This window comes from Quercus robur, chromosome 11, assembly GCF_932294415.1.
Source record: "Quercus robur chromosome 11, dhQueRobu3.1, whole genome shotgun sequence".
Classification (NCBI taxonomy): Eukaryota; Viridiplantae; Streptophyta; class Magnoliopsida; order Fagales; family Fagaceae; genus Quercus; species Quercus robur.
In genome coordinates, this window is record NC_065544.1 from 50,435,801 (window position 1) to 50,454,360 (window position 18,560).

Sequence of the window (18,560 nt, forward strand, 5' to 3'; positions counted from 1 at the left end):
TTGCTCATGGACCACCCAATTAATTTTTCCTCTTATTGTTATTAGGCCCTACACTTTTACACCATTAGTCCTTCAATGGGGTATGATTTCAAGTTTGGCCTTATACATTTTATTGTGTTAATCTTTGTTTCTTTTCCCTCGACTTTTGATGTTAACTCAATTTTTTTTTTTAAACAAATTAACTTAGTGTGCGTTTGGATTGGGATGAAAAATTAAAATTATTTTACTATTCAGCTTATTTTTATTACTATTCATGAGATCCACTGCATTTTTTGGTACTATTTATGGTCCCATTGTACTATTTCAACTAACTTTTATCTTTATCTACAGTACTTTCAGTAATAAGTTTTCAGTTTCAGCAAAATAAGCGGTATCCAAACACACCCTTAATTTTAAAAGTTTAAAGACTAAAATGAGTTGAACTTTAGCATTAAATGACACAATTGAATGCAATTAAATTTATAGGAATGAATTTGAAATGGAAAGAAATATTCATGGACCAAAATTGTAGTTTTTTCTTTGTTAAAATTATTATTGTTGTTGTTGTTGTTATTAAGAGAAAAAAAAACTACACAACAGACAGTGAACATGCCTCCATAGTCCATCCTTAGAACATCATTGAGATATGGGGGGTGGGGCGGCGCAGTTGCTAACATCAAAAGAACCAATTATCCTGTTTCATATAGACCATTTAGCAAGAACCAATTCAACTATATAACTTCATTCATCAATAAGTCACATGATTTATTAATCAAGGCAACCAATCAAAAAGCAATAAGCTCACTCGTGGAATTTCGAGCAAGTTAAACAAGCTCAGCCAAAAGGACAAACTACAATCCCAAAATCCAAGCGCAATATTGATATTTGAGAGGTCATGATCTCCATCTTGTGGGAATCAATGGACATGAGCCTAGAATCCCATCCGTGATGAAGCTAGCATGTTAATCTCTCCTATGATGGTAATATCAATGCCCCTTATCATGAAGCCATTAAGGTCTTGATTGAAAGAGATACTATGATAAAGGAAATGCATCATTGGTAAATTGATAAATTGAAAGCCCTCAACCAAATGAGATAAGAACACATTATATTTTTATAAAAAGAGTCTTCTAGAGAGATGTCCATTGAATTATGCAACACAATCATGGTAACAATGTTACTCCAATCTAATTTTTATTTTCTTTTGCAAGTACTTTATAGGAAGGTATGTCAGATTTATGCGTCTTCTCTCTCATTAACATGTGAGTCTCACGCCACATATAAAAATTATGTGTACACTATTGACCAATCACTCATGTAACCATTAATTTTTTTTTTTTTTTTTTTTTTTTTTGAAGAGCGAAATTCAAACTCCCACTTAAAGTTAACATAGTTACATAGTTTGAAAATCTAACAATTGTATAACATGTTATTTATGTTCTTAACACGTATGTTAAATTTCGTTCAAATTAAATGTTATATATTATTCGATACATAATTTTTTTTTATGCATAATATAAGACTATAAAATATTTAAATTAAAATATTTGATTAATAATATAGTTATTGATCTTTGATTTTCTTAAAATTTTACAAGTATGAAAAATGTAGTTAAAAAATGCAATTTAATTATGTATTTGTCAAAAATAAAAATATAGAAAAAGTTAAAAAGGTTATACTATTTAAAAATAATGGAAACTTTGTCTATTGGTTTATGCTACAACGATCAATAAAAACTAGATGAATAAATTCAAATGCTAAAGTTAATATCCAATACCTAAAATACCTAAATTAAATGTATTGTGGCTAAAGAAGCCACCTAACTTCATTCATTTCCTGCTGCAATTGCGGGCACTTTAGTTTGACCAATCTCAGATATTTTTCATTTTTCACCACCACCCATCAAAATTTAAATAGTTTTGATTGAATTTTATAGGGTTTTTAAGTCAAATCCAAACGAAAAATGATATGTTTACAATATTTTTATAATAAATTCTAAATAATAGGTTGTTATTGCTGGGTAAAAAAATAATTTTAGCATTATGTTCAAATTTGAATCAATAACAATTAACCACCTGTTACTTATTATAAAAATATTAAAAAAAAGTTCTAAACATAGCAACTTTCAGATCCAAATTCTAAACTCACTCTCCAACCTCAGACAACTTTCCAGCTCAGAAAAAGTCAGAAAAATGTATGCAAAGATGGGGACCCGTGAAACTGAAATGATCACATGTTCATCACGCGACAATATGGATGCACGGGTTGTCCAATCTGTACCGTCCAATCCGGAGAAATGGTGGCCCACACTGTAATAACATCACGTTCCAAGATGTGATCATAGCCGTCAAAAACTGAGTGATAAACCGAACAGAAGTTCCTTTTATATTTATTTTTATTTGGTCCCACTCTGATTGTCCTGTCAATGTTTCCTGCTTTTACTAAAAGGAAAATGTCAGTGTTTCCATTTGGACCATATGCTTTGTCCACGCGCTTTCAATCCACGTGTTACTCTACTTTCTTATCTAAATCTCTGAAGTTTTGACCATTTTCGCTGCTCCAATATAGGAAACAGTAATTCCTAATTTTTTTTTTTCAGAATTATATATTATAATTAGTGTTTAATGAAAGCAGAATCAATGAATTTTAGAAGTTATGTAAGAATTTTTTCAATGTAAAATGATGCTACATCAACAATTTATCACTTAAGAAGTTATGAATGGACATAGAAGAGTTTGTCTTTAACATTGTTTTATATGAATTTAAAGAATGATAATAAATATAAGTAGATTTAAGGTTTTTTTTTAATATTATATTATCATAATCGATTATGATAAGTTAATTTTTTCAAATGTTTAGTGACCGTTTAGGTAATTTTAGAAACAAATCAACAAAAACATTTACAAATAATGAAGAAAGTCTAAATCAACGATGTGGACACTGAGCTGTTTTTAAGTCAAATTTTTCTCTTTCTAATTGATGAATGAACTACTCAAAAAAATGTACACGTTTCTCTTTCAAGCTCAACTCTTTTTAATGTTGTAGTGTAGTGCCCACTTTTCCTAGTTTGTTTCCATATGGAACACTATATATTAATGGAAGATGGTTTGTAATTGTTGGCATGTGGTACGGATGTCATGCGTAACTGGCTCAATCCACATTTAACACACGAGTGCTATTTTGTTAATTAAATGGCTCTTGATCTAAATAATCGTGGTTATATCTCTAGTATAAGAAAATTGTACTAATGTTAGATGTATGTAATTAAAAGTAAAACTATAAAATGCAAATCTAGGCACATATTAAGCAAGACTATAAGCTATAGATATCGTTCAAATACCATGCCTAAATTTTCCAACGTTTAAGAGGAACCAATAAAAACATCAAAATTATAGAATTTGAACTCATTAAATGTTGGGGTTCCCCTATTTCTAATTTCCTTAAAATCATACACTGAGTGACTGTGGGACCTTCTTATCTTGATCAATTTGTCCCTTTCCCTCAGGTACAAATTACAAATATCAATGCTTCACAATGTTTAATTAAATTTCCTATTTCATTGATTTCAATATGACCGTTACACAAAGCTTTCAATAATTAATTAGATGAGAATAAAATTTGTATGAATGATCTACACGAGAAATTGGAAATTAGGTAGGTGTATCTCTCAATCAGCATGCAATGCATAATAATAGAATCATGTATAGAGAGTATAAGTGCAAACCTCATGTTTAGCAAAAAAAAAAAATATATATATATATATATATATAAGTGCAAACTTCATTCTCAAATTGATCATGCGGTTATCATTGTCGTGATCTGAAAATTCATGACACGTTGACACTAGAGGTAGACATGCATTCAAGGACATACATATATAGCTTTGTATATCTCCTTTGTATGCAATTGTAATTAATAAAAATTTACTTGGTGACATTTAATGTGTGGTAATAATTGAAGTGAAAATGACACTGGCCAAATGGTAGTACGAACAAATTCGAAAACCATTTAATGCTTCAATAGTGGAACAAAGTTTTGCTCATCTTCGTTGTCTAACCTATTCAGGCGAATCCAAGGTCCATAATAGGTCTTTAGATTTAGGGGACTTCATAATCTAACACACTTAAAGCGTATCCAATGTCTATTGTTCAAAAGATGCTTTTTTCCGATTAAGATTTCTTCTTAAAAAAAAAAAAAAAAGTTGGTTAAATCCAAGAGTAATACTAGAGACATAATCATTTCTATTCCCAGATCAATATTCTGTTTATGTGTCAACTTTTAATTGAATTTTAGTTTTTTTTTTTAAATACATGTAATGAACTCATGTAAAAGTATTAAAATCTAATAAAAAATTAATATATAAGCAAAGTGTGAATTTATATGCGAAAAGAAGTATGTTTCTGACATTACTCTTTGGCCCTTTATCAACTCTTAAAAATAGCAATAAGTATGTGAAGACAAAATTTTTTTCATAATTACTAATGCACTTTAATGTGATTAGTACATAATAAACCTCATAAAAACCATATTATTCTAATAATAGTTGACTCTTTTAACAAATGGTAAAAAGGGGTAATGTAAAAAAACTGTATCATCATGACCTATTGACCTTGTTCTAAAAATAACCAAAGAATAAAAAGCCTGTAATAAAGTACTTTACCCTTGTTCGGTTCCATTTGATCAGCTTATCTAAAAATTCCAGAGGACACTTGGAAATGAAAAACACAATCATTTTACAACTTGCTACATGTAATTGATAAGAGTGTCAGTATCAGTGTCAATGAGCCATTGGATGAGTTGTGGGTGGCATAAAATTGTGCCAAAATTGATGAATTTACAATTTCGTCGTTTTAAAAGTACAGCAGAACTGCCACGATATCTAATGCCGACTCATCAAATTCCTTTTCACGACAAAAATCATTTCCTCACACACTTTAAACATTAATTAATTAATTAATTATTATCAAAGGTTTCCCCATTTAATTAAATAGTGACTGAAAATAAAGACAATAAATCCTCTCTTATATTATGCGCCACACCTGTGTCGGCAAACACACACTCACACTTCCACTTCACTCACTCTCAAAAAATGGCTTCACCAATACTGCTTTTTCTCTTCTCTATCTTTCTCTACAGTTTTCCTCATCTGATCCAATCACTTACCGCCGATCAGACGGTCCAGACCTTCATCATCCGAGTGGACTCTCAATCCAAGCCGTCTGTTTTCCCCACCCATTACCACTGGTACGCGTCCGAGTTCGCCGACCCGCCCCGGATCCTCCACACGTACGACACCGTCTTCCATGGCTTCTCCGCCTCTCTCACGCAAAGCGAAGCCGATACGATCGGCAAAAACCCCTCAGTCCTCGCCGTGTTCGAGGACCGCCGTCGCGAGCTTCATACCACTCGGTCTCCTCAGTTTCTTGGCCTCAGAAACCAGCGTGGTCTCTGGTCCGATTCGGATTACGGCTCTGATGTCATTATCGGTCTTCTCGATACTGGAATCTGGCCAGAGCGACGAAGCTTTTCCGATAGGAATCTCGGTCCGGTTCCGTCTCGGTGGAAGGGAGCTTGTCAGGCCGGGGAGAAATTCACGGTTCAAAACTGTAACCGGAAGTTGATCGGAGCTAAGTTTTTCTCCAAAGGTCATGATGCTTCGGCGAGTGTTGGTGGTCCGATGGTGAGCAACGGTACGGTTGAGTACCGGTCTCCGAGAGATGCCGATGGGCATGGCACACATACCGCTTCCACCGCAGCCGGGCGGTACGTTTTTCAGGCGAACATGTCAGGTTACGCTTCTGGAATCGCTAAAGGTGTGGCTCCGAAAGCTCGTTTGGCGGTGTACAAAGTTTGCTGGAAAAATTCAGGTTGCTTCGATTCCGATATTCTCTCCGCCTTCGACGCCGCCGTTAAGGACGGCGTTGATGTAATCTCGATCTCAATCGGAGGCAGCGATGGCGTTTCGTCACCTTACTATCTCGACCCGATCGCAATCGGATCTTACGGCGCCGTTTCGCGAGGAATCTTTGTGTCCTCATCCGCCGGGAACGGTGGCCCCGACGTAATGACAGTGACAAACCTCGCTCCCTGGCTCACCACAGTCGGCGCCGGCACAATTGACCGGAATTTCCCCGCCGTTATCAAACTCGGTAACGGCAAGCAATTCTCCGGAGTATCGCTCTACGCCGGAGCTCCGATTCACGGCAAAATGTATCCTCTGGTCTATCCCGGCAAGTCAGGGGTCTTAGCTGCTTCTCTATGTATGGAAAACTCATTGGATCCAAACGTCGTCAGGGGCAAAATCGTAATTTGCGACAGAGGAAGTAGTGCGAGAGTAGCCAAAGGACTGGAGGTGAAGAAAGCCGGCGGCGTCGGAATGATACTCGCCAACGGAATGTCCGCCGGCGAAGGCTTAGTCGGCGACGCTCACATTCTTCCGGCTTGCTCAATCGGCGTCAACGAAGGCGATCTCGTCAAGAAATACCTCTCATCAACTCCGAATCCAACGGCCACGATTGATTTCCAAGGCACCTTGCTCGGAATCAAACCGGCTCCGATCGTAGCTTCGTTTTCAGGCAGAGGATTAAACGGTTTGGACCCGAACATTCTCAAACCCGACTTGATCGCGCCAGGTGTGAACATACTAGCCGCGTGGACCGACGCAATTGGCCCGTCCGGATTAGACTCCGATACCCGAAGGACCGAATTCAGCATACTCTCCGGTACTTCAATGGCTTGTCCTCATGTAAGTGGCGCAGCGGCCTTGCTTAAATCGGCTCATCCTAATTGGAGCCCCGCCATGATTCGGTCTGCATTGATGACCACCGCTAATGTCCTCGATAACCGAAACCAGCCGATGATGGATGAGGCCAATGGCAAACCGTCCACGCCGTATGGTTTCGGTGCAGGGCATGTTAATTTGGGTCAAGCTATGGATCCTGGCTTAGTTTATGATATCACCAATGTCGATTATGTCAACTTTTTGTGTGGAGTTGGATACGGTCTCAAGGAAATTCAGATCATAACTAAATCAGTTGCTAGATGTCCTAGGAAGAAGCCGTTAGCGGAAAATCTTAACTACCCGTCAATTGCGGCGTGGTTTTCGAGCGCGAAGGTTGGGGCGATCAGTAAGAATTTCCTAAGGACTGTTACTAATGTGGGTGAAGTGAATGCTGTTTACACTGTCAAAGTTGAGTCTCCGAAGGGTGTGACGATTGTCGTGAAGCCGACGAAGTTGGCTTTCACGGCTGCCGTGAAGAAGCTGAGCTATGTTGTGACCGTAACGACTGATAGCAAGAATTTAGTGCTGGATGACTCGGGTGCGGTGTTCGGGTCGATTTCTTGGTCCGATGGAGTGGGAAAGCATGTTGTTCGGAGCCCCATTGTGGTTACACTGTTAACTCCTTTGTAAGAGGTTTTGATCATTTCGTTTTGATCATGAATAGAAAAAAAAAAGTTGCAGGTGTAGAAAGACTACAAGTCGTTACGCCTAGTAGTTTTTTTTTTTTTTTTTTTTAATGGGTGTTTTTGTTTTGAATGTAGAACTAGGACTAGGAAGTGCCTAGAACTGGTTTTTCAGGGTGGTGTAGTGTGTAATTTCCTTTAATTTTTATAATTTTTGTTTTTTTTTTTTTTTTTTTTAACAGATGTTGTGTATTTAATATTTATAGACTTTGAGGACGACTATATATGATACTCAAATGTCATAAGTCATAACTTGTCTATGTAATGAAACTATTATAGCAGAACAAAATTGTTCATAATTTTGTTGTTGGGACAATTATGTGTATGACATTGTTTATGCCAAGCTCAAGCACTTTGTTAAGAAAATTATGTATGGTTAGATGGGCTGAATGTTTCATGTAGCATTGATACTAGTTTCTTTTTACTTGCTTTAATTGTGCCTAAGGTGGTGGGTAAAATTGATGGTTAGGTAGCACAATCATTAATTAAGGACTTTTATAGCCTATGCAAAATTCAAACTGATCACAACAATTTAGAGGGCTGATATTGTTCTAGAATTTTAGAATAAATGGTCCAGAGGACAATTTTCACTTTATTATTCTCTTCTTCTGTTCACTTTTGCAGCTGGATGGTCCAAAGAGCAATGAAGATGGATTTGGTAAAGAGTATCTCCATGTTTTTGCTTTTGCCCCAATTCACTGTCTCTGTTTTTGGTTTATGTATATCATTCCTGGTCTAATTTCAATTCGTTTAATTATCATCATATAACATTCTCATGGAAGGTAAAGAATAAAGGTATGTTAGTGTTCCACTCTGTTTTTGTCCTTGGCTTCTTTGTGCCAAAGTTGGTGAGCAAATTGTTGGATGGGAAGCACAATCATTAAGGAATAAGGACTTTATAGCCTGTGTAAAGTTCAAACTGATCATAACAATTTAGAGGGTTGATGTTGTTCCAGAAATTAAATGGTCCTTGACTCCTTTTGCTAATCAGAGTTTATCTTTTGCAGTTTGAATGGTCCAGAGAGTGATGAAAATGGCTTTGGTTAAGAGTTTCTCCATGCTTTTGCTTTTGCCTCTCTATGAATCAAGATGCATGACTCAATGTCAATTGCCCTATCTTTGTTTTTGGTTCATGTATATGATTCTTGGTCCAATTTTAAATAATTTATTTATTGATATATCGTTCTTATATGGCATAAAAAAGAAAAAAGAACAAAGATATGTGGTTCCACTTGTTTTTGTTGAATGTAATTCTTGCACTGTATGGTACGTTGTTTAAATAAAATTGAAGACAGGATATGTTAAGAGTAGGCATACTAAGTATTATATTTTATATAATAAAGTAATGTGGTACGTTAAGAAAATATTAGGCTTGATTCCCAAATATTCCCACTAGGTACAATTGTATAAATATATATTATGTGTCAAACACTAAGCATGTTGGGACCCTTTCAAAGTCTCAATTGCCCCATTAAATAAAAAAGATGCACTACTAGTCGTTTCAAATCTTCATTTTTGTCCATTTCAAAGCACTAAAGCCTTCTTTTCTTCCTTTTAAAAAAATTCATTATATATTTGTTTCTTTTATTTATATAGACATGCAAAATATTAAACTATGTGACATTCTTTATCTTGTCTTTGGAATCTTGGATGCTCATTTCGAGTCTTCGAACTTTTCTCTTATGTTTTTCAAATTTTGAGGTTTCCTATGATATATATACATCGTAAATGAAAAGCTTTTTATTTTATTTATTTATTTAATCAAAGTTACAACAAAGAAATTAAAAAGGAAAAAAGTAAAAGATATATAACAAGATGGAAATGATGGATGCCCATTCCTCTTTTAATGTAGAAGATAGAAGAGGGCCTTACTTCTTTTTCTTTAGAAGTGCTTCTTCCTAATTTTGTTGTGGCTTTGCCATTAGGCTTTTTGAGAGGTCCTGATCAGTCTGGTGACTATAATTGATTGAGATAGTAGGACCATCACAAAACACCAATAATCTCTGCTTTTAATAAAAAAAAATCTCAGTCAATCTTTGTCCCATAGATACAACAAAATGGTAATGAGGAAGACCCCACTTTGCTTTGTTTAATTAATCAATATGAGGGGACTGATGGAAAGCTGAGTAACTGACCTTCCAATCTCATAAGAAAAAAATGGAACAAAACAGGTAGATAAGATCATTTGTGTCCATTAAAACTAATTAAAGATCTCAATGATTTGATCTATTTGAGTGAACCTAGAACCCAAAAACAAACAATTAATCTAGGGGGTGAAAATTGATGAATTTGGTCCAACTAGTTGGCTTAGCTTTTCATGGTGCTAATGACAGGTCTAACATAATGTTAAAATACTAAATATGTTGATCTAATAATCATATTGTACAAAGTCAAACAACCTAATATTGCATAAACATGGCCAGCTGCATTATCATCATGTCACTTTGCTGTAAATTGTCCCATTCTCCTAAGTGCTGGAAAGTATTTTAAAGTAAGGCATTGGAAAACAACTAGCAAGTAGCAAGAATAAACTAGTATTCAGCTTTGAATTTTTTCTCCAAAAAAAAAAAAAAAAAGGGTATTCAGCTTTGAATTAAGCATGTATAAAACTGCTGTAAAGTAGAGTTAAAAATCACTTCCTGCTTGCTTTATGAACAATTTTTTGATTGAAATTGCTTATTTGGGATTTGTACTATTAGTAAGCAGAGCAAAAAATCAATGAAATTATATATATATCCCTTAGAACTTACATAAAGGTCGGAAACGTCAACAACACTGAATTGAGGGAACAAAAAAGTGTGGATGCATAATAAATTTTCAATCAACTATGGATTTCAATTAAATAATACACAACTTTAAGAAAATTCTTATTATTATATGGGATGATGGCCCCATGACTGAAATTTAAGCCCTGTTCTGGTTTAGTTTAGTTTCTAAGATTTATTTTGCTTAAAAAATGATATGGACAAAAAGTAAAGTTGAACCTTAAAAAATAAGTAACGGTAAAATAAAAGTGAAACTTTAAAAATTTATTCCACCAACTATAATATATCATGTCTGATTTTTTTTCCCTTTTTTTTCATGTTACTTTATAATAGGAGACGGAGACGGGACCAAATGTATGATAAGATGTAATTGAAAAAATATAAAGTAAAACATTTAGAGTGTGACAAATAATTTATTCAGCTGAAGTCCATTAAGTCAATGTGAAAATCCCATACTTAAACAAAATCTTACCTACCAAAAGCAAATTTGATTCTTAACCATATAAAATAGACATTGATGTTAAATAATCCTGAATGTCTAGGATTTGGACTGTTTAGCAGTCTGGAACGACCATCAAGACCTTTGTTTGTAGCCGAAGCGAGAAATGACTAATGCATGTGAGTGAGTGCACATTGGGTGTGGAGGCCACCTTTTCTTGATTGTGACTATATGTTAGTATTCGGCAATAGCCAGACTACGTGGCTCATGCATGGCTGGAGTTCATTTACAATTTATCTTTGTAAACTATTTTGAAGTGATTGGATTCGTATCTACTATGCTTTTTAATGTGACATTTCAAGAATATTAAGATGCCCCTTACTGCCAAATGCATTCTGATTGAGAATCATTATAACGATTGCAACTTTTGTAACCCCACGCAGACACAGACATATATAACAAACACACACATAGATGATAGTAAATTGGTTTATTCTACTATTGTGGTAGTAAAGCAATAATTAAGGGAGAAAGAACAGTCTCAGAGGACTTGCTTTGAACTTTTTTTCACAGTTCTTGCAGCATCTGTAACATGTCATTATGGACAATTTAAACCAAGGGTAAATACTAGTACATACTACTATTTATTGCACACTATCATACACGCACATTTAAACTGAAATCGTGATTTCAAGTCACGATTACATTGGAAAAAGTGTGTGTGCTCTTATTGAGAATCATTCCAAGGATTGCAACATTTGTAACCCCACGCAGACAGACATATAACGAACACACAGAGATTATAGCAAATTGGTTTATTCTACTATTGTGGTACTAAGCAATAATTGAGGAAGAAAGAACAGTCTTAGAGGACTTGCTTTGAACTTTTTTCTACGGTTCTTGCAGCATCTATAACATGTCATTATGACACTTTGAAAGAAGGGTAAATACACTGCTTATTGCACACAAACAAACGTACACAAACGATTTCAGTACAAAAAGTCTGTGTGTACGTTGGTGTACAATAAGCAATATCACTAGGTTGATTATTGAGTTTACTCAAACTATAGCGATGATGCCAATTACCACAAATGAAAATTAAAAAAGAAAAAGAACAAAAAAAGAAACTTAGTTGAACCTACCCTCGCTGAGATGCTGATTAAGTGTGAATTGGAATCAACTTTTTGTTGATTTGCTAAAAGTTAACAAAAGAACAATCATATCTAGAACCCGTGAAGCTATAAAAAATTTTACATAAACAAATTAATAAGCTAAAAATCTGAAAGTAAAAAGTAATTAATCCAAACACCCTTATAATATGAATTTAAAAGGTACGTACCCATCCCCATTTGCATGGAGTCTAGTAAGTTTTTGGCCAAAGGGGAATTTAGTTTAGTGTACCAAAATTCTCAAATGCTTGTTAAGGCATCAATACTCTTACTACTTTTGGGATTTATTTACTAAACAATGCAGTGCATATAATGTCATACCTAAAGCTTTTTACCTTTTAAACCAGTCTAATTGATAAATGGAAGCTGGCAAAGATCAGCTAGAGGTCCCTCTTAAAAGAACCATAGATCTTAAATCACCCATTTTGGCTATCATAATGTTAATCCCACTGTTTAGAAGATTTGTAACAAGTGGACCTTAGATATTCTAAACCAAATATATGACACTGAAAAGGGTTAAATGACCTCATACAGCAACCATGCTATGGTCAATATACAATGGTTACATATAAACTAAATGACGTCTTTGTTGTCATTGCAGACAATATGATAATCATGAACAATGTGCCAACAAATGCCTCCTGTGCAATTCTGTTTTCCATTGCTGATCTTGAAGCCAGCACGACTAGCATTAGAATGGAGTATGACTAGCACGTCAATTAGAAAAGCAACAAATATAAGAATGAAAGAAATGGCTGCAGAAAGAACAAGAAGAATAAGGCTAGAGAAACCTTTTCCCTCTAGCAGAGAGAAAAAACCAGTAACTTGTAGGGACTTTAGGAACAAGATAAAGAAAGCTCAGATGTAGTTCCAGTTGGATGCAAGAATATCTGATGTCCTCATGCTTAGGTTACATACAAAATGAAATGTGGCTTAGGAGTAACAAGGGCTTACTAGAGTATATATAGGCAACAAACACCATAAATGAGAGGTCCATTATTAGAACAAGTTGAAGCAGAATGAGAGGGAAGGCTTAGAAATTCATGGAATGGTCTAGTGTTTGTAAGGCTGATGTAGATGGGACAATGGACTAGCTGGATGGCTAAGAAGACAGTGAAATGAGGGCCACTCGCAATTTAATTGATTTTAGATCATGCACAAGAAAGAGATGAAACCAAGCATTATCTTTGTGTATGATTATGTATTTTGATTGCTATTAGGATAAAATTTAGGTTAAATTCTTTTAGTGTTATACCTTAAGTTCTCCCAATTGAAGTCAATTATGTGGTAGCATTGACTAATCACTAATGAATTACATGTTGAATTTAATTTTTCTTAGAAAAGATAACGATGCATTGGTCAATATTCCATGCAGTTGATTTTAATTAGAGAACTCAAGGTATATCACCTAAGGAACTATACCTAAGTTTTGCCTTTCTGTTATATCCATTTTGCCCAATAATTTTCCACTATGTGTGGTGCTTTAGCTGTGTGGATATCTATGAGCCTTGGTGAGTTTTGTTATATCATTCATTAGTCATTGAGGCTGCCTCAGATCACTTGGGTTTTGTCCTGGTAGCTAGGCTAGTCACTTTGCCACAACCAAATTGTACACATAATTAACAGGGTGGAGGAGGATTATGTGTTTGCTACAGGAAAAGATTTGTGGTCACAAACTATAGAAAAATGGACTTGTAGCTATCAGATTCTTCCATAGTCCTCAACTTGCTTGTAATAAAAGTCAGAAATTTATGAGAACTTGTAAGAAACTAGAATAAATGGACTGGGGTACCACTTCTAGTTCATTGTATTTTGTGCCTTCCATAGTTTTTTTGAGGATAAGATACGCATTTATAGAGATCAAGAAATAAAAAAAGATACGCATTTATAACTCATCTTAAGCCATGACTATTGTGATCGCAGAAACTTCTTGAATTGAGAATAGGCTGCCTGGTTCTGTGGCTCAAGATACTCTTGTCCAATATCTTTGAACAAACATCATTCTTTGCCACCGATTTGATGTCATTCAAGTAGTACTACACTGCATGTGCAACTGCATGGTTCTTGTAATCTCTTGTTCTACAACATGCACAGAAATAAATGTGATTAACCAAGACCATCCATAACCATTGGCCATGACTTCATGAACTTGAGCAGTAATTTGCAAATTCTATATATTAAACTTTGTGTCATAAGATTTTTCTTAGCATATTTTGCTTAGAGAATCTTTTATTAATCAAAAGACAATAAAAAGAAACAAAAAGAACATAACAGCTAACTAACAGCAAGCATATACTGCTCAAGATTTTAAAACTCTGCAATACTTTAAAAATGAACGCAACCATCAAACCACGCCTCTCTCTCTCTCTCTCTCACACACACATTCAGTTGGTTTGAATTAGTGATGAGATTGGTTGAATGTACAAATACAAGTTATGTTCAACATGTTTTGGTTTTTGGTACTCAAATAATATAATGTAGGATTAAACAACAACAGAGTTACAAAAACCCCTCTTTAAGCCTCTATTATCTGTACCAATTGGGGTAAGGATAGAGAAGGGACAAATCCAAAAGAATTACATCAAAGAGATCATTCACCTAGAAGGTGAGCTGCAGTGTTTACTTTCCCATTAGTCCAGCATAAGGAAACCTTATCAAACTTCTTAGTTAGTTGCAAGACATTTCTCATTGAGGTCTAAAGCTCCCAAGGCAAGCTTGTTGATCTTCTCTCAAGGGACTCTATACACTCTTTAGAGTTAAGACTCCACAATGATCCTCTGGAGTTGTTGATGTTCTGCTAACTCTAGAGCCCACCTGATAGCAAAGGCTTCATCAACAGCAGGGGAGCATAAACGGCGACAAAAACTTCTTGTGAAATTAAAGTTACTTGTGGTGGTCTTAACCATAGTGACGGTTACTTGCTTCACTCCAAGGAAAATTGGATCCATATGCCACCTCACTATGAAGAACATTAAATAGATTGATTTCTAACTATCATTTGTGTTTCATTTATTTTCCCTTTTGAAAATAGCATTTTGTTTCTCAACTCCCATATTGAGCTAAAATCTATCAGTCATATGGATGAATTGATTTTTAGGAATGCTTTTATCCAAAATACCTAGAGGTGCAATAAAAATCCATCTAAATAATATGGCAATTGGCAAAATAGTCCTGTAACTTTGGGAGAAGGGGTGCCTCCGCACAAAGAGGTCACAGTGACTAGGCTCGGGCAACTGTTATCATCAAAAAGGTTTTTTTTTAAAAATATAATACTAATTCCATATGAGAATCAAAGTGAAAGACATTCATAGGAAGGTCCCATTCTAAACCAAACAAAACTGCTTCAGCCATAGGACAGTAGCGGAACAAGTGCAGACACATTTCCTCCCCAGTGCCATGAAGAGGTCAGAGGAGAACACCATCAATACCCCTCTTCTTCAAGCTAGCTCTGGTTGGAAAAATATTCATTACAAATCTCCACAAAAACATTTTAAGCCGTTTGTGTAACTTTGATTTCTAAAAGAGTTTCCATACCTCCATATTATTGATATTGAACCTGTGGCATTGACTGGCCCCATAAGCTGATTTAACTGAAAAAGGCTCCTTTCTTATTCAACACCCAAATTAACTTATCTTCCTAGTAGCTCATAGGAAGAGGTATCCTTCCAGTTGCTTCCACAGATTCCCAGTCAAAAATCTCATTGAGTTTTTGCACATCTCACTCAGATGTTTATGGGATAATAAGTCTTGCCATAAGCTATGGCTACAAGATATGTCAACAAAGGCCTAGTTGACTTCAAACCATACCCCGCATTCATCCTAATCATTTAATCCAAATTAGGTCACTCAAATCATGATAGAATTTTTTGTGATTACAGGGGAAAAAGTCACTGTAATTGAAAGATGTGGTTGCATAACTCTAAATTACATTTACAATGGCACAAAGGTAGCTAACATTGTTTACTTTTACAAAGAAGAGAAAATATGGTGATTACATTTGACAAAAACCTATATGCCCAATATTAAAAAATAAAGCACTTGCCTTGGTAAATAACAGGCCGAATCTTCAAATACAAGACACAGGTGACACTTGGAAACCTACACTTAGTTATGGTTGTGAAGTCTCACTACTAGCATGTCAATGTTGAGGACATATACATAATCCTAAAACAATGGAAAACCTTGTAACTATTAACAGTTTTTTAAAAAGTTCAGCTAGCACTCCATCAATTGAGTCGCCCATTGCCTATGCAATAGGTTTTTTTTTTTTTTCCAAACAAGTCTAGCTTAGTTATAATTCGATCAATCCACATGCCTATCGATTTGGTGATGTTCTGGCTTTCAAGTCAAATGAAAGTAGACGAAGATCTGATATTCTCAGGTTTGATCTTTGATGTAATACTGTCAACGTAGCACATAAAATTAATTTAACTCTATTTATTAATCCTGTCCCATATCAGACTGTATTGTCCTGATATTCTTCACTAGGAATGTGTTAGTCTGGCACTAACACACAAGATCACCTTTGAGCAAAGCTTAAAAATCCTCATCCAAAATCATATGGAATCCCATTCAGCAAGCTGATCCCAGGATTTTTTAATAACCCCTTCTTCTTCAGACTTGACCTCAATGATTCAGCTTCCTGAAACCTACCAACTGATGCATAAACATTTGAAAGAAGCACAACTTGGTCGGATCCTTCTGGATCTTGCTCAAATATCCTGCTTGCTGCAAGTTCTGCGAGCCCTACATTGCCATGAAGAAGACATCCACTAAGCAAAGCTCTCCAAACATCTGGACCTGTTCCATCCAAAAATTTGCTGGCAAACCCAATTGCATCAGGCAAGCAGCCTGCTCTTGAAAGCAAGTCAACTACACACCCATAATGCTCTTGGATTGGCCTTATTCTATTCTCTTCCACCATTTGATTGAATATCATTAGACCATTGTCCACTAAACCTGCATGACTGCAAGCACTCAAAATGCTCTGGTACGTTGCACTATCAGGACCTTCTCCACAACTCCTCATCTCATAGTAGAGAGCCAATGCAGTATCTCCATCACCATTGATCCCGTACCCATTTATAATTGCATTCCAAGAGATTATATCTTGAAGATAACCCATCTCCTTAAAAACAGTGTGGGCAAGTTCCACAGTCCCACACTTTGAGTATGTTGATATGAGACTGTTCTGAACTGGTCTATGCGAGGAGAAACCAGCCTCAAAAGCAAAACAATGGAGCTGCTGGCAGAGTTCTAAAGCAGCAAGTCCACCAGAAGCAGTTAAAGCACCAACCAACATTGTTGGATCAAGGAAAAAGTTTTCCTCCAGTCTTACTTCAACTAAGAGATTCAAAGCCTTTCTTGGGTGTCCATTCTGTGCATAGCCCAAAATCATTGCCGTCCATGAAACTAAACTCTTCTGAGATGTTTGATCAAAAACTGTTCTAGAAGAATTCAAGTCACCACACTTGGAATACATTGCAATTAGAGAGTTCACAAGAGTGAGCTCAGAACCAAATCCACAAACAACAGCTTGAGCATGGACTTTTCTCCCTCTCTTCAAATCCCCGATGATTGCACAAGCTGAAATGAGATTCATGATGACCACTGTGTCATGACTGATCCCACTGTCCCTCATTCTGCTGAAAAGCGCTAGTGCAGAAGAGGCATATTCAAGATCAATCAACAAACCTATCATTGTTGTCCAACTGATAACATCTTTGCATTCCATCTCATCAAATATTTTAGTTGCAGCATCTAAATCCAACAAGCTTGAGTACATATCAAGAACCGAATTATTGACAGATACATCCAAAACAAGAGGAACTTTCACAATGAAGCCATGAATACATTCACAGAGCCTCTGTGACTCCAAACCAATGCAACCCCTTATAAGAGCTAACACCGAAGCCACATTAGGTGCCAAACCAAACTTCTGGAACTGGTTAAAAAACACAAGGCCCTCTTCAAAGAGTCCATTGCGTACAAACCCGGCTACCACTGCATTGCAGGAAATCAAACCCGGGTTCTTCATTCCCTCAAATACTTTATATGAATTAATCATACTTCCACACTTAGCATACATATCTAACATAGCTGTACCTACAATCATATCAGACTCTAACCCAGTTTTAACAATCGGTCCATGAATGGATTGTCCAAGCACCAAGCTTTGCAAGCCTGCAGTGCCAACAAGCACACCAACAATGGTGAAAGAATTTGGAGCCAAACCCAAACTTCGCATATGGGAATATAACTCCATGGATTTTTGGTGGAACCCGTTTTTAGCATAGCCATGAATCATTATAGAATATGAGACAACATCTCTGTCAGGCATATTGTCGAACAGGTTCTCTGCATCTTTAATCCTTCCGGATTTCAGATAGTTGCTTAAGAGTTTGGAGGAGTCATATGGGTCAATGCTTGGACAATAACGTTGTGATGTAAAGGAAAAGTTTTTGAATTGCAGAATAGCAACCGGGATTCTCTTAATCTGCTTTAAGATCATGAATCACGTAGAGTTCTTTTTATTTTTTAGCATGTTTATAAAGAGCTGGATGTTAAAGTTGCTAATAAAATGTTAGTTCAGGCATTGGGCTCATTTGAGACTTCGGCTTGGCCTAATATTTTGTCCAACATGTTGGGTGGACCAATTAAGGGCCTCCGCCAGTCCAAAGCTCCAAGCCCTTTAATGTATAGACTTGAAGTGAAAAAAAAAAATATATATATATATATATATAT

At 35.7% G+C, this 18,560-nt stretch overlaps 2 protein-coding genes across 2 annotated transcripts; one reads left to right on the top strand and one right to left on the bottom strand.

Moving 5' to 3' along the window:
* Positions 1 to 5,008: 5,008 nt before the first annotated feature.
* Positions 5,009 to 7,768, top strand: LOC126707511 (subtilisin-like protease SBT1.6). The gene has a single exon (XM_050407200.1). The coding sequence runs from the start codon at positions 5,069 to 5,071 to the stop codon at positions 7,388 to 7,390; it is 2,322 nt and encodes a 773-aa protein (XP_050263157.1). The 5' UTR covers positions 5,009 to 5,068; the 3' UTR covers positions 7,391 to 7,768.
* Positions 7,769 to 15,763: 7,995 nt separating this feature from the next.
* Positions 15,764 to 18,441, bottom strand: LOC126707698 (pentatricopeptide repeat-containing protein DOT4, chloroplastic-like). The gene has a single exon (XM_050407555.1). The coding sequence runs from the start codon at positions 18,325 to 18,327 to the stop codon at positions 16,363 to 16,365; it is 1,965 nt and encodes a 654-aa protein (XP_050263512.1). The 5' UTR covers positions 18,328 to 18,441; the 3' UTR covers positions 15,764 to 16,362.
* Positions 18,442 to 18,560: the final 119 nt, after the last annotated feature.